The sequence below is a fragment of the Garra rufa genome, chromosome 19 (genome assembly GCF_049309525.1).
Source record: "Garra rufa chromosome 19, GarRuf1.0, whole genome shotgun sequence".
NCBI lineage: Eukaryota > Metazoa > Chordata > Actinopteri > Cypriniformes > Cyprinidae > Garra > Garra rufa.
In genome coordinates, this window is record NC_133379.1 from 21195317 (window position 1) to 21217094 (window position 21778).

Below are 21778 nucleotides of genomic sequence, written 5' to 3' on the forward strand. Positions count from 1 at the left end.
ACATGAATCAAACTGACAACAATTACAAGCGAGTATATTTTTTATTTACATTTCATTAGAAAATATTTGAATGCATTGTCATGCAACTAGGTATATTGGAGTGAATATCATTCAAAGTGTTTGATATCCTAAAAGAATATCGTGATCTATTTTATACATCTAGTTTGGCAAATCTCAGGGTTTTCCAGGTGCGTCTGACACCTGTGACAACCACATTATTTACAAGTCTATTCGAATATGATATTTTCAGCATGAGCACAAGGAAATCTTTTAAATCTTTTGCAGTGAAATGATGCAAACATAAACTCATATACAGTACCAGTCAAAAGTTTTTGAACAGTAAGTTTTTTTAATGTTTTTTAAAGAAGTCTCTCCTGCTCACCAAGCCTGCATTTATTTGAGTCGAAGTACAGCAAAATTAGTACAATTTCTGAAATATTTTTACTTTCTAAAATAACACTTTTCTGTTGTAACATATTTTAAAATGTAAAAAAAAGAATATTCATGTGATCAAAGCTACATTTTCAGCATCATTGTTCCAGTCTACAGTGTCACATGATCCTCACATGAGCCGATTTGCTGTTCAAGAAGCATTTATTATTATTATTACCAATATTTAAAACCTATTTTTAGAATATTTAAATTCTAAAAGTTGAGTGTATTTTTTCAGGATTCTTTGATGAATAGAAACATCCAAAGATCAGCATTTATTTGACACAAAAAGCTTTTGTAACATTTTGTAACAATTTTGGACCATTCAGTAGCTTAGAGTCAGTATAATTTAATTTTTAGAAAAGAAATTATAGATATGAATACTTTTATTTAGCAAGGATGACTTCAAAAGTGAAGATAAATAAATATAATGTTACAAAAATATTTGTATTTCAGATACATGCTGTTTTTCTGAACTGTCTATTCAAAGAAACCTGGAAAAAATTTACTTGGCTGTTTTCAAGATGATGATAATAATAATAATAATAAATAATAATAAATATTTTTTGAGCAGCAAATTAATATATTAGAATGATTTCTGAAGGATCATGTAAAAAAAATCATAAATACATTTTTTTTTAAATATATTCAAATAGAAAGATTATTTTAAATGGTAAAAATATTAAAAAATTTGACTGTTTTTGGTGTACTTCGAATCAAATAAATGCAGGCTTGGTGAGCAGAAGTGACTTCTTTAAAAACATTAACTTGAACATTCTATTCAAAGACTTTTGACTGGTAGTGTAGTCCAATAGAAAGAGAAAATAGTAAAAAGCTTTGGATTCAGTGCATTAAGTCTTGGGAGTCATCACTACTCTTCATCTGATTCCTGGAGCAAAGCCTTCTGGGAGCTAGAATCTGAAACAGTGCACTTTCTGAGGCCCATCTCCATGTCGCCTAGCTGCCTTCCTTCACACCATTTTGAAGCACTGGAAACATCATGAGAACAATATAAGCAAAACGAAACAGTGGAAACATTTGGATTCATCCAAAATGGTGTCCACTCACCAAAAAACTCCACAGTAGCAAATGCCCACGATCAGCAGAGCCACAGTGTAGTGCCAGCAGAAGCACATGGTGACAAACATGATGTTGTCATGTCTTTCCAGATCCCACTCTTCTCCATTTAGAGGATACAGCACAAACCCAATCTGAAATGACAACAGATATCTCAACATTTTCTTTTTAAACCAGAAATTTCTTCTACGAGTTTAAGATCCTTACCTGATAGAACCACGTGCCTTGTAGGATGGCCAAACTGCACCTGAGAAGTTCCAGCACTGTGTTTTCTCGCTTAAACACCTCCATCAATGTGCTGGCGGCTCCACCAAACACCGCAAACAGAAGCAGAGAGTGAATGTGCTGGTCCAGAGTGGGACGATTGTGGACATGGAAATAGAAAAGGAACCCTGGAAAGGAGAGGGAATGACATTTCAGGAAGCTCAATGGCTGGCTACCACTGTATATATTTACTTTAATAATGACTCATTTTGCATGATACCTTCCACAAAGAGAGCTAAAGAAAGGGAGAGGCGGTCAAGACCAACTGGCACGTGGCGAGAAGACATGCTGAGAACATCTGCAATGCCAGAGATACCGAAGAACAAGTACATGGTGCTGTGCTGCCAGTTCATCAGCTTCACCCAGCCATTCTGATACAGATGTGCATGAGGGCCATCGGGTACAAACTGCTCTGCCATGATCCCTAGAGAGAGATTTCAGTGTAAAACACTTTATTTTTGGGTTTGGCTTGCATTTGGGTGTACTTACAGTGTACCTGCCTAAGAAACTTTATGGGGTAGGGTTAGGTTTAAGGATAGGTTCAGGGTTAGTACCTTTTTAGCTAGTTATTTTAATTACTATGTAAGTACATAGTATGTACATAAGTAACAGGATGGTAAAATACAGTGCTCCTGACGTTTGAAATAAGGAACAAGGGAAATTTATGACAGAATTTCTAAGCTCCTCTCTTCCATACAATATATGTAAATAGTGACCTCAATCAACCAGGCATTTCCAAAACAGGATTTTCAGTGAATATTAACTTTAGTCCATTTTGATGCATTTTTTTGTCTTGACATCATCTCGTCTACATTCACTTTCTAGTACAGAGAGTAGCTTGGACATTCTGCTAAATGTCTATTTTGGTGTTTCCTATTCATTAACTATTTTCAAGATACAGTTGAAGTCAAAAGTTTACATACACCTTGTAGAATCTGCAAAATGTTAATTATTTTACCAAAATAAGAGGGATCATGCAAAATGCATGTTATTTTTTTTATGGTCTGAATAAGATATTTCACATAAAAGATGTTTACATATAATCCACAAGAAAATAAGGGGCTCAGCAACTATTACAGAAGGTTCAAATGCTCACTGATGTGTCGGATGGAAACACGATGCATTAAAAGCCGGGGGTGAAAACTTTTTGAATTTGAAGATTAGAGTAAATGTAACATATTTTGTCTATTTTTTTGGGAAACATGTATCTTCTGTAGCTTCTAAACGGCAGTACTAAATGGAAAAATATGATATTCAGGCAAAATAAGAAAAATGTACACATCTTTATTCTGTTCAAAAGTTTTCACCCCCAGCTCCAAATGCATTGTGCTTTCTTCTGATGCATCAGAGAGTGTTTGAACCCTCAGTTGTCCTCAGTGTGAAAAGATGGATCTCAAAATCATTGTTGGAAAGGGTTCAAATACACAAAAATGTTGAGAAACCGAAGAATTTGTGAAACCTGAAGGATTTTAATGAAGAACAGCAGCCAGTTTAATTGTTCAGGACAAACAAGGGACTTTTATAATAAAACATCATTTATGTGAAATATCTTATTCAGGTCAGTACTAAATAAATTAAAAAAACATGCATTTTGTATGATCCCTCTTATTTTGGTAAAATAATTAACATTTTGCAAGATGCGCGTAAACTTTTGACTGCAACTGTATATGTCCATAAATGTTCATTTTATTAGCACAATGATTATTTTACCTCATGTCATTCTCATACTTTTTCAATGACAGGAAATCTGATATGAAACCAGGGTAAAGTGTGTAAATATGATTTGCAGCTCACCAACAAAGGCAAAAAAGATCTTCAAAGCTCCTTCGATTAAATCTATGCGGTTGAAGAGTACAGTGTGCATTTGTCTGCCCCTGTCTCCATGTTGCCTGTCTTTTTTCTTCTGTATCTGTCGGAATGGGTACTTTATCGACCACCACAGGCCAAACAGCAGGAAGAATGTACCAGGTAATGCATGTCCCTTGAAGTTGGCCATCCTTCCCCTTAAAAAAACCCAATGAGAACTATTAAAAATGTGAATCGTTTAACATTTCAATGTCAGCTACAACAAAATACATAAAAATAGCTTCCAGAAACTGGAAAGCTGTTTAAACCTGGCTCTCATAGGACCTGAACATTAGTCATCGTGTCATACAAACCAAAGTTCAGTATGATAAGCCTTTATTACTTGAAGCAATAACAAAAGGCAGTTCTCTGATAATCATTAAGTAAAGAAATAAATATATAGATATGAAAAATGTCATTGATAGGAATGTTAGAAATATTAACTAGAAATATTAAGGCAGTGAATCTCTGGTTGGGATCCATATCAACTGTAAACAATTAGTAACAAAGCTCTGTCTAAAGATCAGATATAGTTCAATTTATATAAATATTATGAATCTAAGGAAGTTCTCCTTGCAGCTGTCGCCTTTGTCTTGACGCTTCAAGTCATCTTTCGTCAATCAGGTTGGAAATCAAGTTTTTCCCGGTTGGTAAGAAGCGCTTTTATTTACTCGCGCGTGTGTGGGAGCTTATTGTCTTGCAAGGAATCAAGTTGACTATTGTATCTCAGTAGTCTAGGCAGAATCCTCCAAGGAGACTTAGTAACAACAATATCAGATACAATATACTTAAAATAGTTGTTATTGTTACTGCAATTAAAATTGCGTATAGAGACCACCTTCATACAAAACAATAATAATAAATAGGCTAAATAAAAAAATGACGAAAATATGTCTTGCTTGTTTGAAATAGACTTGTAATTTATGATAATTTTACATTAGTAACACTAAAACTAATTAAAACTTTGATTACCATGCTAAATGTAATTAATATACATCACCCCTAGACAAACAAAATGATTGTTTGAGCTCAAAACTAAGCAGTATTCGTATTCATATAGTTCATAAAATAGTAATCTCTGGTCCGTATTTCTATAATTTAATTCTAGGCAAATACTGACCATGTAGAGTTTAATTCTAAATGGTGTAATCTTGTTTGTTTACTTTACCTTGGCTCTGGCCTGTGTTGTCACGGCAGGGCGCCCAGTGCTCCTCTACGGGTCTTGTGATGGGAATATCCTAGTTACCTGTTCTCAAAAAGCACACCTGCTGTCTTGCGTTATGAAAGATGACCCCGCCCCTCATGAGTTTGACTGACAGCAACCATGGCAGCAACGTGCAATTTAGAATAGAAGACCCGCCCACCTGCTCCTGGTTAAGTGCCAACTTTACGTTTTTCTATACGGAGCTGCTTTATTATTATAATTAAATACTTTTTTTGTGTTTAATTATTCGCGTTCATAATGTTGTATAGAGTATCTTAAAAACAAAAATGGTTACAAATACAAATTTAGAAATGTAGGTATGCAGGTATCGATGAATTTGTACAGGAAAGGTTCATGGAAGTTAATATATAAACTATTCACGGAAGCTGATAGTCAGTCACATAACAAACAAACCTTATGCAGAATGAACTTTGTTCGCTCTTGTTTTATTGCTGTTGTGTGGGCTAAGCACCTCACCAAACACTCATAGCAGCTGTAATGTATGGATGAATGGAGATCAACAAACATTTTAAAACCGTAGCGCCACCGTGAGGAAAAAATAGTATGTGACCCTGAACCACAAAAAACATTATAAGGGTCATAAGGGTCAATTTTTTTTTTTAATTGAGATTTATAAATCTGAAAGCTGAATAAATAAGTTTTCCATTGATGTATGGTTTGTTAGGGAAAATGATATTTGGGGGAGATACAATTGTTTAAAAATCTGGAATCTGAGGGTGCAAAAAAAATCTAAATAGTAAGAAAATCGCCTTTAAAGTTGTCCAAATAAAGTTCTTAGCAATGCATATTACTAATCAAAAGTTAAAATTTGATATATTTACGCTAGGAAATGTACAAAATACCTTCATTGAACATGATCTTTGCTTACTATCCTAATGATTTTTGCCATAAAGGAAAAAATGTCAATTTTGACCCATACAATGTATTTTTGCATATTGCTAAGACTGGTTTTGTGGTCCAGGGTCACATATATTAATTACTAAAGACTAAATTATAATAACCTGGATGAATGAAAATTCCAAAACACAAAGAAACCTGCTCTTGTAGCCTAAAACATAAAGGGAGATTATTCACATTTATTCGTAATATTTATGAAATCAATGAAAAATTTGGCTCTGGAATGTCTTCAAAATAATACAATAAACATTGTGGACTATAAATAACATCTACAGAATCGTGCAGAAAATTTTCTTCTCTCTGAAGGGGTTTTCTGAGGATGGTACGGGGGTCACCAGGGGGTCTTCTTTTGCATGGGACTCACAGTACGCCATCAGCTCAGCTGCTGCTTTAGATACCTGTGCAAAGAAATACATTTCATAAATATGCATTTTCTTTTTTTCTGAATTGTGTATGTTAAATAGTAAATCTATAAAGATTTGTCTTACCATCATCCTATCAATGTTCACCTCCAGTTTGAGTTGTTCCACTGTTTTCCGCGCATCTGCAATCTTGGCCATGTTATTAGACATTCTGCTTTTGAAGATCCCAAATTAACCCTGCAGGAATACAGCACAAAAAAAACAAACCCCAGGAGAGTCCAGCTAAATGCATCTGGTAGATAACAACTCACCTCTAGATCTACAGATGTCTGATGGTTTAGTTCCCTAAGAAGACAACGCTATTGGCTCCTCTAGGGTATTAAAGACATCTCTGTTGCAGAATTGCAGTAATTGTTTTGCTGGGTCTCAGCTGGTTGTGTTTTGGATGAGGCTCAGTGGGAGAGGTGAAACAGAGGAGTGCAGAAATCCTCTGGAGACCACAAATAATCTGCTCACTTATTAATATAAAGTCATAGTATGCGCTTCACACTTTTAACATTAAAGTCACAATTTCATACTTTTCGCTCAACAGCTGAACAGTATGTGACCCTGGACCACAAAGCCAGTCATAAGGGTCAATGTTTTGATATTGAGATTTAAATATCACTCAGATACAATTTGAAAATTTTAATCGGAGGGTGTTGTATTGAAAATATTGAAAAAAAAAATGCCTTTAAAGTTGTCCAAATTAAGTTTTTAGTAATGCATGGTACTAATCAAAAATTAAGTTTCGATATATTTATGGTAGGAAATTTACATAATATCCTTATGAACCATAATCTTTACTTAATAACCTAATGATTTTTGGCATAAAAGAAAAACGTTTTTTTTTTTTTTTTTTCAATTTTGACCCATACAATGTATTTTTGGCTATTAAAATATATCCATGCTACTTAGGATTGGTTTTGTCATCCAGGGTCACATATGTTGTTTGAGATGTTCTATTGAAATGAGTTTCAAACAGTTTTAAGAGCATTTAATTTTTTTTCTTCAGAAATTTAGAACACGGAAATTTCGTTACTAGCAACATAGATTTCCATATGGAAATCTAAGCGCACCAAAATTTGAATTATGCAGCTGCAAAGCAATGAAATATAATGTAACATAACTGTTTGTCATATTATATTACATGTTTCACTCCATACTAGATATTTTTACAACAAATACTTAAAATAAACTACCTAATTTAACTAACAAATGCATGTTGCTCTTTAAGATTTGAAGCATACTTTTAATTAAAAATATAAAATTATATATTAAGCCAAAACTAAACTTAGAAAACCAGATTTAATAAAGCATGCTGCTTATATATCTTAATGACTTACCACTGCTGATCCAGATTTATCCGTGATGCTGCTGGCAGAAGACAACTTTTGTTATCGTAGATTGTTTGTTGTACACATTACAACCTCCAGGACTGAATGAAGAGATAGTAAGGAGTGGAGAGATGGGAAAAGCTGCCACCTCTCATAATTAGCTTTTATTCCTCCCCCTATATTGGGCTAAAGAGGCAAGTCACAGGCATCATGGGGTGTGACCTTCAGCTGAATATCTCAGTCATGCATAATAGCATATGAGTGATACCTGCCACCACAATGAGCTGCACTGAGCTATTATGTTCAATAAAAAAACTGCCATTTCAACAGACATATAAAACATTCATTTAACTGAAAAAGATAAAATAATTAATGCAAGATGGTTTAAATAGAGAATCATTTTTATTATTTGTATTTGCAGTATAAAACCTCCAACAAACTGAAAAGACAGACAGACAGAAGGATATTAATAGCTATCCTGCATGTGATTGCATTTTTTTTTTATCTTTTATTATTTGTGAGTAATAAATATTTGCACACTTGATTAAAATGTCTCTTCTGATATGAATTCCACTTGAGGACTGTGAAAGCCGGAGAGAAAGTGAAGCTGTGGTTAAGTGTTTCAGTTCTCATCATTAATACCTGGGGAAGGATTGGTTGTTAAACTCGCCGCAGGTGGCTCAAAGCTCTTCTCCAGGGCTTTAATGTCAACTGGCTCATTAGCAGCTGTTTTCAGACATGATTTATTGATCTACATGTTCAGTGCAGATGTAGCTAAATGTAGCCAAATCCAGCTGTGAATTAGGTGCTGAACAATCAGCTTTGGCATTTAAATATTTAATCATGGCACTGGTGGATCACTCAGAGAGTGAGGGAGAGAAAAGAAAAGAAAAGAAAAGAAAAGAAAAGAAAAGAAAAGAAAAGAAAAGAAAAGAAAAGAAAAGAAAAGAAAAGAAAAGAAAAGAAAAGAGTTACTACTCGTTTCATGTTTGATATACATTAATATGCAGAAATGTCACTCTTCCAGTCCAAAAAAAAAAAAAAGACACAGTTGCATAGTCATTTCCTGATTCTCTTTGGCTCAGTGCCATATTGTAAAGCTACAGGACTTAGTATATTTGGATAAGCATTTCAGAACTCGCCTCTGGCGGTTGTAGTAAAATGTTTGCACATGTCATTTCTGTGTAAGGTGCATTTCAATGATAAAATCCACTCACTCCTTTTTTTAATCTTCATAAATCTTAAGCAGTGTCTCAGAACAAGCGTTTGCAGAAACTGTAAAATATGACGTCAACATTGAAGTAAGAAATGTGTTCTTATTAGAGGTACAGAAATTATTTATTCAAGAGCAGTGAGTGAAACTTGCTGATTGTTGCTACTGAAAGTGGTCAATTATTGTCATGTTTTGGGCTGTACTAATTGGCTGGACCGGGAAAAACATTTGGAGTACTATAGACTGCCTAAGGATATAACAAATCAAGGAGAAGAGTGCAAAAACCTGTTTACAAAAGGCAAACCAAATTTTAAATTGATATGGCTTTAAAATGCATGACTTCAACATGATAGACACAATAACAAAACCAAACAGATGTTTTTTGTTAGTGTATCTGAGATCCGAGGTGGGGAAGGGGGCGGGGAACAGTAGCTCATTTGCATTTAAAGAGCTTGTTTCTGCTTCCACTCAAAAAGATGTAATAAATAATGTGTGGGGTATTTTGAGCTGAAACTTCACAGACAGATTCTGGGGACACCTGAGACTTGTATTACATATTGCGAAAAGGGGCACAATACATGCCCTAACATACTTATATAATTGTATTTTTCTTAACCCACTGGATTTTTATTTCTCTTAAGGTTGTTTTAAACAAAAACCTTACTAAAATTTGTTTTGATGTATTTTTAAAACAAGAAAAAGAAAAATTACTTAAGGACATGAGGTAGGGAAACGTCATTTAAACAAGTTCTAATTTTAGCTTAAACAATTTACAATTTTAAAGTACATATATTTTGCTTTTAGATGTTACTGAACTTTACCAAAATAAAAGGGATCATACAAAATGCATGTTATTTTTTATGTAGCACTGACCTAAATAAGATATTTCACAAAAGACATTACAAATAGTCCACAAGAGAAAATAATAATATTGTGTTGTTATCTGAATGATCCACAGCTGTTTTTTTTTTATTTTTTTTTATTAACAGTCGTTAATGAGTCCCTTGTTTGTCCTAAACAGTTAAACTGCCCGCTGTTCTTCAGAAAATTCCTTAAGTTCCCACAAATTCATTGGTTTTTCAGCATTTTTGTGTATTTAATCCTTGTGCGGTCTTCGGTCACTTTTGACCGGAGAATTTTACATTTTATATTTTTAAAAATCACAGCTTCATCAGAATGCAATGAGACTTAGTGACTTTTATGGCACTCGGAATGTGAACACAGAAAAAATTGAGGACATGATTTGAACATTGGGCGTAAAAAAATAGTAACACTCTTGGTCTTTGGTCAGAAATGACTGACCATAGGAAATGAATGGGAAAAAGACAAAAACACAGCAATTCAGAGAATATTTGTGTGCACAATCGACAAATCGGACACAAAACTTAAAAAGTACACAGTAGTGAAGGCATTCAGGAGTGAAGATCAGGAGTGTGATATAGACACATCCAATCACACAATGTTTTGAGAATATGTGAAATCCATTCAATAATTCAGTCATAATGCAGAAAAGCTCACAGCAGTGAAGTGGTAACACTCTAAAACATCAAGACTGTAAAATAAATAAAAAAGGGTTAAACCCTTTCTAACAATGACTGTATGATTTTGAGATCCATCTTTTCAAACTGTGGACAACTGAACGACTCATATGCAACTATTACAGAAGGTTCAAACACTGACTAATGCTCCAGAAGGAAACATGATGCATTAAGGGGGGTAAAACCTTTTTGAATTTGAAAATCAGGGTAAATTTAACGTATTTTGTCTTATGGGAAACATGTAGCTTCTGTAGCTTCTAAAGGGCAGTACTAAATAAAAAAATATATATATGAGTGTTAAAATACACAAAAATGCTTAAAAACCAAAGAATTTGTGGGACCTGAAGGATTTTTCTGAAGAACAGTGAGCACTGAGCAGTTTAATTTTTTTTGTCAGGACAAAGAAGGGACTCATGAACAATCACTAAACAAACAAACAAGCAAAATAAAAATAAAAACAGATAGCAACACAGTATTAAGAAATGTTTATAAATGTAACTGTTATTTTTTTATTTGTAAACATCTTTTATTTAAAATATCTTATTCAAGTCAGTAATACATTAAAAATAGCATGTATTTTGTATGATCCCTCCTATTTTGGTAAAATTTTGCAGATTCTGCAAGGTGTATGTAAACTTTTGACCTCAACTGTATGTTTTCTATTGTAAATACCATGATTTTTTTTATGTACATCACTTTTAGAAAAATGCTTATTGCTTGTTAATACCTTTCCAAAACTGAAGTGATGAGAGAGAGAGAGAGAGAGAGAGAGAGAGAGAGAGAGAGAGAGAGAGAGAGAGAGAGAGAGAGAGAGAGAGAGAGAGAGAGAGAGAGAGAGAGAGAGAGAGAGAGAGAGAATAAATCCATGAAAGTATGAGATGTGAGAATTTTTCATGTTGGCTAAACGACTCTATTATGGCTGAAAGTTTTATGTAAATACTGTCCTGTGAAAACATGCTGTAATTTGTCTTTCATAAATTAAAGATTTTTTTTGCACCTTTAAAGATCATTACAGTGCTAAAGAGTTTTTGTGAGCAGTTTAGTGAAGTGAAAGCAGGAAAAACAATGTATAAAACTAAAATGTTTCACTTTCAATTTCAAGCACTGATATTGGTTTTGTTAACGGATTTGACATCTTACTAAAAAGTTGTGAAACTGTAAGATTGTTTCATTACACTGAATTCAATAAAAAAGAATCATGCACAAGATCTTGAATGTTTCTGCATCACGTTCCTGCAGAGATCCTCTGCAGCAACATGTGGTGTTTACTTCACTTGAGCAGAATCACAATGAGCAGAACATCTGAAGACACAGATTTATCAGAGTTACAACTTTACTCTTGTGTTATTGACATTATGTTAATGTCCTTTCAGCCTCATGCTTCTCGTCTAGCATGTGCAGTAGTATCCCGAGATGGAATCGTTCCAGTCTCCAAACAGGCCTTTCTTCACTTCCTTAAGGTGGTACACGATGCCAGCTGAAAACTTCTTCTTGTATCCTTCCTTCTTGGATTTCGACCACACTGTCAGAGAGCAGCCTCGGCCAACCACAATAGACGAAATCCGGTTATTCCAAGCCCATGACATGATGGGGCTGTCTTCATCAGGATAAACGTACAAGAATTTGCCAGTACAGCTTTCATCATAGTAGTAGCTGCTGTCCTCGAACATCTGAGCACACAGCCTGCTTCCATAATCGTCTTTCAGTGTGGCTGGGTCGGGACACTCAGCATTGAGTCCCTTGAAGCATAGAGCTGCCAGGAGAACAGCAATGACCCCCTTCATGTTTTCAGCGTGTTGAGTGAAAAAGGAATTATTTGCCCTGACCTATATACATGGAGTTTCTCCATACGAATGACGTGTGTGAGAAACATCAGATTGTCCAACAGACTCTGTGAAGGTCATCTGCAGATTTTACACAAAGTTCTTTCCCGAAAATGCAATTCAGCAAAAAAAAAAAAAAAAAGGCAAACAATGTATTTACATGCATTCATGTAAGTATAATCTATATTAGCAAAAGTATTTTGCTCATTTTTAAAAATGTATCTGAAACTATATAATATGCTCTATGAGTTATCCAAATTGGAGACACAATACAAATTATTGTATCTTTTAGGAAAAAAAAAAACAAAACATCACAGATGTTCACAAACCTAACAAAATATAACCGCATGTTTATGCAGGGTCAGAAAACTCTTGGATTTCATCAAAAATATCCTAATTTGTGTTCCGAAGATGAACAATCATCTTATGGGTTTGGAAAGACACAAGGGTGAGTAAATGATGACAGAATTTTCATTTTTGGGTGAACTATCCCCTTTAATAAGATCACATATAAATGTCTTTTGAATTGTTCCAATCTGCGAACAAGTTTTTTCTCACTTGATGGTACACAATGCCAAAGGAAAACGTCTGTGATCCTTCCACGCCCACGAAGCACATAAAACAAGCAGATAGGCATCATGTTGAGTAAACCAAGGTCGTGTATCCTGCTACACAGCTAAAACAAATTTACTGAGAAACCTCTGGTCTACTGACAGATGCTCTGAAGGTTGAGAATTCAAACAGCTTTGGCCATCAGATGATTAGTTCAATCTAATCTTATGTACTACTGAATACATTGTTCTGCTAATTTATGCTGTCTAAACCACGGGAAAAACACGTGGAAGCTGCAAAATCATATAGAGAAGGACTTAGTAAGCAGAAAAGGGCGCAATATTTTGACAAACTTAAGTTAATAGGTAATAAAGATGCATATAAGCAGTATTAATTAAGATATTAGCCTAATATTTCACCTACCTACCGGAAATGATAAGAACCCTGCTGAAAAAACAGCTAAAACCAGCCTAGGCGGCCCCCGCCTGGTTTTAGCTGGTCAGCAGGCTGGTTTTAGAGGGGTTTTAGCCACTTTTCCAGCGCTGCGTGACCAGCTAAAACCAGGTACTTCTAGCTTAAACCAGCTAAGACCAACCTGGTTTTAGCTGTTTTTTCAGCAGGGAACAAACACAAATGTTGTCAAGATTCTTGCCCTGGAAATCCTGGTTCAGTTTGGCCAACCACAAACTTTTGGCAGTCTATAGTACTCCAAATGTTTTTCCTGGTCCAACCGATTAGTACAGCCCAAAACATGACAATAATAAATAATTTTCAGCAGCAATAATCAGCTAAATATGCGATTTCGTTCGGTTTAGTGCCATTGTTTACACTCAGTGCCGCCAATATGGACGATTGATGATGTGTTGTGAAAACACTCTATAGAAAATAACAGGAAGAATAACAATGTGCGGTAAATGGTAGAACTGTTTACACTACAAAAAAGTGTGTTCATAATTAAGATAATACATTAAAACAACAATTTGCAATATCAAGCAGCAAAACAAGCTGTTGTACAACTAAAAATAGCTGGATGTGGATGAGACCGGAAGTCAGACCCATAAAATGTACAAAATGTGTGCCACTCTTACGTGAAAAATGAGGTGGATAGATGCTTTATGCATCTAAAACCTGGGTCAGATGGTTTTTGACTTTATAGGCTTGTTGGCCGCTAACTGTTTTAGCATTGTGTTCATTCTGTAACATTTTGGTGTAGTCTAGAAACAATATTAGTGTTCATGGCCTACAGTATTTCATTGTTTATTTGTTTTATGAATAAAAAAAGTCACTTGGTTTGAGTCATACTATATATCACAGCCTCCTCAGCTTTTACTTAGACACAGACACAGACACAGATCTTGTTGCGATCGGTACCTACAGTTCTTGTTTTTGGGTCGGGTATTGTGTATTCAGAGCAGCTAGTAAAGCCATTATCTTCATGTTTTCAGTATCTTTAGGGATCATTGTCCTACATTTTTTCAGTGTAAGAAACTTTAGATTGGCCAACAGATGCTCTGAAGGTTAGGAGTTTCACCAAACCTTAAAAGCAAGTCAGATTTTTTCATTCATTCATTCAGTAAGTCAGTCAGTTCATAAAATAAATAAATAAATCCAATCTTTTTTTAATATTTGCTCGATGTTCGATGCTAAATCTATTCAAGTATTGTGCTAATTCTGTAACATTTTGGTGTAAAATACAGAATTTAAACCATTTTAGTGTTTCTTTAACGAATTATCTCAAAGACGAAGATAAACAATATTATTTTTATTTTTAAAATTAGATTTTTAATTTTCCGTTTTAGTTTGTTAAGTACTAGAATTGTATTTATTTTTTAATAATAATATTAATCTCTGGATAAAAACTCACAAGCTCTCGTTTCCGGAAGTGGCGTCATTTCAGTTCTGTTTTGTTCCTGTAGTGGCGGGAATACGCGCATCTCACGGGCAACATGGATGTTGAAATGAAAGAGGCAGACAGTGAACCAGGTCAAGCCGACGGACCGCCTAAAAAGGAGGATACTGCACCGAAACCATCAACGAATGCTTATGAACTACCGTGGTACGATTTTTGACTGTTTGTAAGCGCGCTGTTGTGCTATTTCAATCACTTTAATGTCGCTAAAGATAGCGAGGCTGCAGTTGTGTTTACAGCAACTAAACTGCCAAACTTTCTTTTCTCTGCAGCTGCATGTTCGCTGTATTAAGTAATTCTGGTTAAAATGTGTTATTTCTAACAGGGTTGAAAAATACAGACCTCTGAAGTTGAATGAAATCGTTGGAAATGAGGAAACTGTCAGCAGACTGGAGGTCGGTATGACAGATAGCACATAGGCTAACTTACTGATTTGCCTTATGTGGTCAGTGAGCTTCTGGAAAGCTAATTTTTTCTCTTTTGCCCTGTTATTGCCGCAGGTGTTTGCAAGAGAAGGAAATGTGCCCAACATCATCATTGCTGTAAGTTAAAATGTGCTTTCAGAACTAGGTGTCACCGTGTCACTATGCGTTAAAATGTAGATAATGTTTGTTTTTAGGGTCCTCCTGGCACGGGGAAAACAACCAGCATTTTGTGTTTGGCTAGAGCTCTTCTTGGTCCAGCTATGAAAGATGCTGTGCTTGAGCTGAATGCCTCAAATGACCGGTAAGAGGAAGGGATTGTACAAGTAATGAGTGTTTTCAAATAGGATTTCTGTGTATCCAATATTTTGGATGGTCATATTCACATTTTAATTACTGTTAATTAATGTTTGTCTCTTATTAATTTCAGTGGGATTGATGTTGTGAGAAACAAAATCAAAATGTTTGCCCAGCAAAAGGTCACACTCCCTAAAGGTCGTCACAAGATCATAATCTTGGATGAGGCTGACAGGTAAGAATAATTGTTTTCTTAAAAACATGTATTTATTATTGAAAATATTTGTATGTGATTTAGTAGTATTAGAAATATTTCTTTAAAAAATAAATTTAAATGAGAGGGAATTCTGGGTATTAAGACTTGTACGGCTTAATATAATGTAAATGATGTCTCTTACTGATATATGTAGTAGAAAACCTATAAACAGTTACGTTATTTAAAATAAAAAACACACACACCATTTATACATATTTTGGACTGTGGGGGTGTGCCATTATTTTGACGTGAAATGGTTGCACTCTGTGAGCTAGTAGCGTGTTGCTACTTTTACCACAACACGGAAAATAAAGTAGTTATACGATGACCACAGCAATTGAAAGGGCTTACAGGTGGTGATGGATACAAGCGTTGGCTTAAACCAGGGGTGCCCAATCCTGTTCCTGGAGATCTACTATCCTGCAATGTTCAGCTCCAACCCTGATTAAACACACCAGAACCAGCTAATTAATCTCTTAGGTAGCACTTGATAATTACAGAGAGCTGTGTTGCAGCCGGGCTGGAACTAAAGTCTGCAGGTAGGTAGATCTCCGGGAACAAGATTGGGCACTAGGGTTGTGCCGATAGACGATAGTATTGTGTATCGACGATAGTCAGAGATATTGCCTCTTGCGGATGCCTTTGACGATAGCAAGACAATTATTATTATTATCCGTCAAAAAGGCGCCTCTTTAGCGATGCAGCGCAGAGAGTCGGTTCTATGCTTCAGAAACTTGCCGCCGTATAAACACAAGCATAGAGTGGTCGCATCGCCTTAACGCGCAGCAAACGTGAGCAGTGAAAATGGGTAAGAGATTTATTCATCATGTAGTGTAGATAGATTAACTGAGTATAACCGGAGTGTTTTTTAAAGTGCAACTCGCATTAGACAAGGCTACACTAATTAGTGATGAAGTACTTTAATAATGTACATGTTCTTGCTCGTTCTTTGTAGCTGCTTTTGAGGAAATGTAAGCATTATTTTATCCAGCATTGCAGTCATTATGATAACAGGTAGTAAAATATGGTTTAGGCTGAATTAAATACGATATTTCAGAATCCGTCTGTATATAGTAAACATAAACATTGACCTCAGTAACATCTGAATTCATTAGAATTACCATGAGATAAAATGGCGCTAAACATATGCACGTGAATTACACGCGCATGGCTTCTCCACATTCTGTTGAACTGAGCTACAACATGAACTGATGACAACGATCAGACATACAGTGGTAACATCATCGCAGTGTGACGGGTAAAAAAAAAATACATTCATTTACATTCATGCACGCACATTTACCACTCACTGAAGATAGCAGAGAATGAAACCGAAAGTAAACTTGAACCTGTCTGGCAGAACTACCGTCAGCGTTCTGTACACGCAATTCGTTCCGCTCAGGTTCCGCTGGAGCGGCAATTGATACACAGAGACGTAAATCTCTGACAAGCTACGCCATATCGAGCTTAATATCGCATTCGATATTTAGCGCGATATGGCGTAGCTTGTCAGAGATTTACGTCTCTGTGTATCAATTGCCGCTCCAGCGGAACCTGAGCGTAACGCACGTGATGGAGATTTACTACTAATCAAAGCACCGGCTTCATTGACTAAACGCGCCTCACAATATCGTTCGATATATTGCACAGCCCTAGTATGGATTCAGAAGACTTGAAATATAGTGCACAAAAATGTTATTGTTTTATAATGCTTTTATATGGCTTAATGGTAACAGAATAATACGCACAATATCGGATTTGGATCGGCCCTCTATGACCGATACCTGATCCGACGAAGCATGGCAGTACTGGAGACGATACCCAATATGAATATCGGATCGGAGAATCCCTAATCATGACAAGCGTCTGCATGTTTACATCCTGCCAGAATGGCATCTAGCATTTCTTGTCTCTGCCATTTATTAACTCTTTCAATAGTTGTGGTCGACTAAAAGTCTCAAAGGCATCAGCGCTAAAGTGGAGAGAACAAAAATGTGGGTCTTTAAGAAGTTTTATTCGTTGACAGGCATCTTCCCATTGTTTTCTCCTCTTCTTATCGCTAGGAAAGCAGTGAAGTCGTACATTGCTTCTCTTTTTGGCCTTTGACTGAAAATTATAACCGAAAGCCGCATAATGTGGCATTGTATTAGTATTTTACTTTCCTAAAATAGCAACTGGTAGCACCAGTAGCTCACTGAAGGCAACCATTTGACGTCATTGAAATAATGGTGCCCCCATAGTCCAAAATATGTATGAATGGTATGGATTTTTTAAAATGTAAATCTTTCATGGGTTTTCTACTACATATTTCAGTAAGATACATTGTTTGCGTTATATTAAGTGATACAAGTCTTAATACCTGTGGTTCCCTTTAAAAAAAAATATATGTATATAAAATAAAGTGCTTCATGCAAATGTTTTTGTATTTCTCAAACAGCATGACAGATGGAGCCCAGCAGGCTCTAAGAAGAACAATGGAGATCTACTCCAAAACCACACGCTTTGCTCTGGCATGTAATGCATCAGATAAGATCATAGGTGAGTGACGTGGCACATAAAACACTAGTGCTGTTTACAGTAGATTGACATTTAAATCTTTGACGTGCTTCAAATGAACTGTAACACTAAAGTACATGCCAGCGCATACACAAAACAGAAAGTTCTCATTTTTTTCTCATTTTTGGGTTGCAGAGCCCATCCAGTCCCGCTGTGCAGTGCTGCGTTACAGTAAACTTAGAGATGACCAGATTATGATGCGTCTGACAGAGGTGGTTGAGAAGGAGAACTTACATGTCACCAATGATGGCCTAGAAGCCATTATCTTCACTGCTCAAGGGGACATGAGACAGGTCAGAAAAATATATTTTTCTATTTTTGTGTGTATTATGAATAATAATTATAATAAAAATAAATTATATTATTAGTATTATTTAGTTTATCTAGAATGGTAATTTTGGTACTGTACGTGTTAATTTAAAATTAACATTAGAGATAGGAAAAAGAAGAAAAAAAAAATAAACATTTTAGAAATTGTACAATAATAACCTAAAAAAAAATTATTTTATTTTTGTATTTTTTATGTTAATTTATTGTCTTTTGTATTATTTTTTTTTTAGTTTCACTTAATTTTTTAAATGTATTTTTATCTAGGCTCTACATAACTTTTAAAAAATATTGTTGATAGACTTTTTTTTTTTTTAACTTTTTTTTTTAATATAGGCTCTGAATAACTTGCAGTCAACAAATTCTGGATTTGGTTACATCAACAGTGAAAATGTGTTCAAGGTATTTTTGGATATACATTTTATTTTTGTCTCTTTCTAATGCATGGAAATCATTTCAGTAAAAAAAGTGTATTGGCGATAAAGTACTAAAAGTGTTGTGTCTGCAGGTGTGCGATGAGCCACATCCTCTGCTGGTTAAAAGCATGCTGGAACACTGTGTCAACGCCAACATTGATGAAGCCTACAAGGTATTACTAAACATTAGCCCTAAAAATTATTCGAAATCTGTTTAAGAAATAACAGTCACTGGATGAGACTGAAATGCATCTCTCTCCAGGTAATTGAGCAGCTTTGGTCACTCGGATACTCACCGGAGGACATCATCGGAAACATCTTTAGAGTGTGTAAGACCTTTCAGATGGCAGAATATTTGAAGCTGGAGTATATTAAGGTGTGTATTACCTTTGTAGTACCTCCCTAAGTAGCATTTACATTTGATTTGAAGGATTAGTTTACTTTTAGAATAAAAAATTAATGATAATTTACTCCCCATGTCATCCAAATTGCCTTGCCTTTCATTCTTGATTCAAGGTTTTTGAGGAAAACATTCTTCCATGTAGTGGACTTTAATAGGAGCCAATGGGTTGGTGTTCCAAATTGCAGCTTCAAAAGAATAAGGATCCTATCTAGTGAAATGACATGTGCGTGAAGTACCGACCCAGTGTATTGAATGTGCAAAGAAAGTTAAACGCACTTTACAAAAAAAGGTTAATTATGTTACAATTATGTTAGGGATGCACCGAAATGAAAATTCTTGGCCGAAACCAAGGCAGAAAACCGAAACACCGAAAGAATTATGCCAATTATTAGTACCATTGCATTTATGGCTATGACTGTGTACTAATCCTACTAAAATCAAGGCATTGCAATTGCATTAATTAATATTAAAGTTTCAAAGAATAAATCAATTATATTAATTTAAACAATTATTATCAATCAAATATTATATTACTTAAATAACATATACGTATATTTTACTGCCTTTGTTTAAATTGTTTAAATTTTATAACACATTATCGTGTGGATCCATCAGTTCACATTTACAACAATTTACGTGTTTCTCTTCAAACAGGTGGCGCTATCAGATTAGTAGTACACAAAACAGCGCAGCAAATGACTTTGAAATGTGCAGCGCTCATACTTATTCATACTTATTAAAGTTTCATCGCAATTCTTGTCTTTCAGTCCCCACATTTAAGACCACCTGAAATCATAATTAAGACTTCCTTAACCCCTAATAACACTGCAGTCATCAATGAAAATTAAGAGCTTTATTTAACACTTTCAAAAACAAACCTTACACAAAATACGTTTCTTTTTATTATTTTTTTCACACCATGTTCAGGGCACAAGAAAAATAGGGGACTAAATTAATATCAGCATACGAAGTATAATCGTCTCTCATTGTCTCAGAGAAAATGCACGTCAGATGCTGAAAGCACTGTCAGTTTTTACTTTCACTTTAACATATTGCGCAGTTTTCACATTGCTTGTGTGATATCCAATGGCTCACCTCCATGGTTTAAAACATAAATATTTTTAAAAATACAATATATAGAAAAGACATATCTTTAAAATATTGCGACGTAACACCAATGTAAAGCCATTGTTTTTCACTCACTGAAAGCTACATCTGTCTCGATCTCTGCTCTCATCACTGCAAGCACGACTGCAGACACACCCCCTTCTTGAAATTTCGGCATTACAAGTTTTGCAAATCGCTATCCGTGGGTCATTCTCAGATCAACTGAAATACGTCCACACCGCAGACGTGTTGCTTCAGACAAGCACGTGCAGGCTGCGTTTTGTTTGCGTCAACATACTGTTTTGGCCGTGTTGTTTCGGTGATAAAAATCTTTTGTGGCCGAATATTCGGTGCATCCCTAAATTATGTTGAATGATTTTGTGGTTGACCCAGTGTTTACAAAGTGAACGTGCAAAGCCAGATGGCCTTTACAAAAAAGGTAAAACAATGATGTCAGATGATATTGAAGTTAGAGGAGAATATTAAATGGAGTTTTGGAGCCCTACCCTACCTTTTTGGTCCAAAGTACGCAGACAAAGACCTTTTCCAGCGTGATTACATTATGTGTGAAAACGCATATATGCATTGGAGAGCTAGTGCAAGACAAGCATTTATGGTTAAAATTATATAAACTTTTATTTTTTTTTAGAAAATGACTGATCGTTATACTAGATGAGACCCTTATTTCTCGTCTGGGATTGTGTAGAGTCCTTTGAAGCGGCACTGAAACTGCAATTTGGACCTTCAACCTGTTGATCCCCATTAAAGTCCACTATATGGAGAAAAACCCTGGAATGTTTTCCTCAGAAACCCTCATATCTTTTCAACTAAAGAAAGAAAGACATGAACATCGTGGATTGACATGGTGGTGAATAAATTATCTGAAAATTTCTATTCTGGTAGTAAACTAATCCTTTAAATTTTAAAACTTCCATTCTGTAACACAATAGAGGCAGCATCACACAAATGTTCTCACATTTGTGAAAGTACTCTATATCAGTGATGTTACAGAGATAAAATAGTCTCAACGTGTTGGTCCACAAGGTGACCTGCTCTTGCCTACTGTTATAACATAATTGTTTAAATTACTTTAATAGAAACAAGAAGTTGCATGTTTATTTTATTCACACTTTCGATTCCCCAGGAAATTGGCTACACGCATATGAAAGTGGCAGAAGGGGTGAACTCTCTATTACAAATGGCCGGGCTGCTGGGTCGCCTGTGCAGCAAGACAGCTGCACCTGATGCAAGCTAAAGACGAGATGTTATCAAATAATCACACTTCAGCCACATTGTCCTAATCTACGGGACATATAGTAAGACTTTTATATTTTGAAAAAAAATAATAGTTGTAAAAATACAACAAATTGCCGTAATAAAAATGTACAAAATCCTTTTGATGTTTGTGAGTGAGGACCTGTTTTTGGTCTCAAAGTTCTTGGCGCGTAAAGTGCAGCATAGAACTAATTCCATTTACCTAA

General features: G+C 35.3%; 4 protein-coding genes across 4 annotated transcripts; 1 reads left to right on the forward strand and 3 right to left on the reverse strand.

Moving 5' to 3' along the window:
- Nucleotides 1-22: 22 nt before the first annotated feature.
- Nucleotides 23-4926, reverse strand: LOC141292380 (transmembrane protein 45B). The gene is made up of 6 exons (XM_073824389.1): nucleotides 4787-4926; nucleotides 3568-3776; nucleotides 1994-2197; nucleotides 1717-1901; nucleotides 1501-1643; nucleotides 23-1421 (listed from the first exon to the last, which is right to left on the reverse strand). Exons 2-6 carry the CDS (start codon nucleotides 3767-3769, stop codon nucleotides 1304-1306), a joined length of 852 nt encoding a protein of 283 aa, XP_073680490.1. The 5' UTR covers nucleotides 3770-3776; nucleotides 4787-4926; the 3' UTR covers nucleotides 23-1303.
- A 323-nt stretch (nucleotides 4927-5249) lies between these two features.
- LOC141292632 (guanine nucleotide-binding protein G(I)/G(S)/G(O) subunit gamma-8) lies at nucleotides 5250-7614 on the reverse strand. Its single transcript, XM_073824667.1, has 3 exons — nucleotides 7488-7614; nucleotides 6229-6339; nucleotides 5250-6138 (listed from the first exon to the last, which is right to left on the reverse strand). Exons 2-3 carry the CDS (start codon nucleotides 6310-6312, stop codon nucleotides 6010-6012), a joined length of 213 nt encoding a protein of 70 aa, XP_073680768.1. The 5' UTR covers nucleotides 6313-6339; nucleotides 7488-7614; the 3' UTR covers nucleotides 5250-6009.
- Nucleotides 7615-11439: 3825 nt separating this feature from the next.
- Nucleotides 11440-12013, reverse strand: LOC141293179 (syncollin-like). Its single transcript, XM_073825250.1, has one exon. It carries the CDS (start codon nucleotides 12011-12013, stop codon nucleotides 11618-11620), a length of 396 nt encoding a protein of 131 aa, XP_073681351.1. The 3' UTR covers nucleotides 11440-11617.
- Nucleotides 12014-14529: 2516 nt separating this feature from the next.
- LOC141292419 (replication factor C subunit 2-like) lies at nucleotides 14530-21697 on the forward strand. Its single transcript, XM_073824435.1, has 11 exons — nucleotides 14530-14660; nucleotides 14839-14908; nucleotides 15014-15055; nucleotides 15133-15239; nucleotides 15366-15467; nucleotides 17926-18026; nucleotides 18180-18337; nucleotides 18708-18773; nucleotides 18880-18960; nucleotides 19050-19163; nucleotides 21442-21697. The coding sequence occupies exons 1-11, from the start codon at nucleotides 14551-14553 to the stop codon at nucleotides 21550-21552; spliced, it is 1062 nt and encodes a 353-aa protein (XP_073680536.1). The 5' UTR covers nucleotides 14530-14550; the 3' UTR covers nucleotides 21553-21697.
- Nucleotides 21698-21778: the final 81 nt, after the last annotated feature.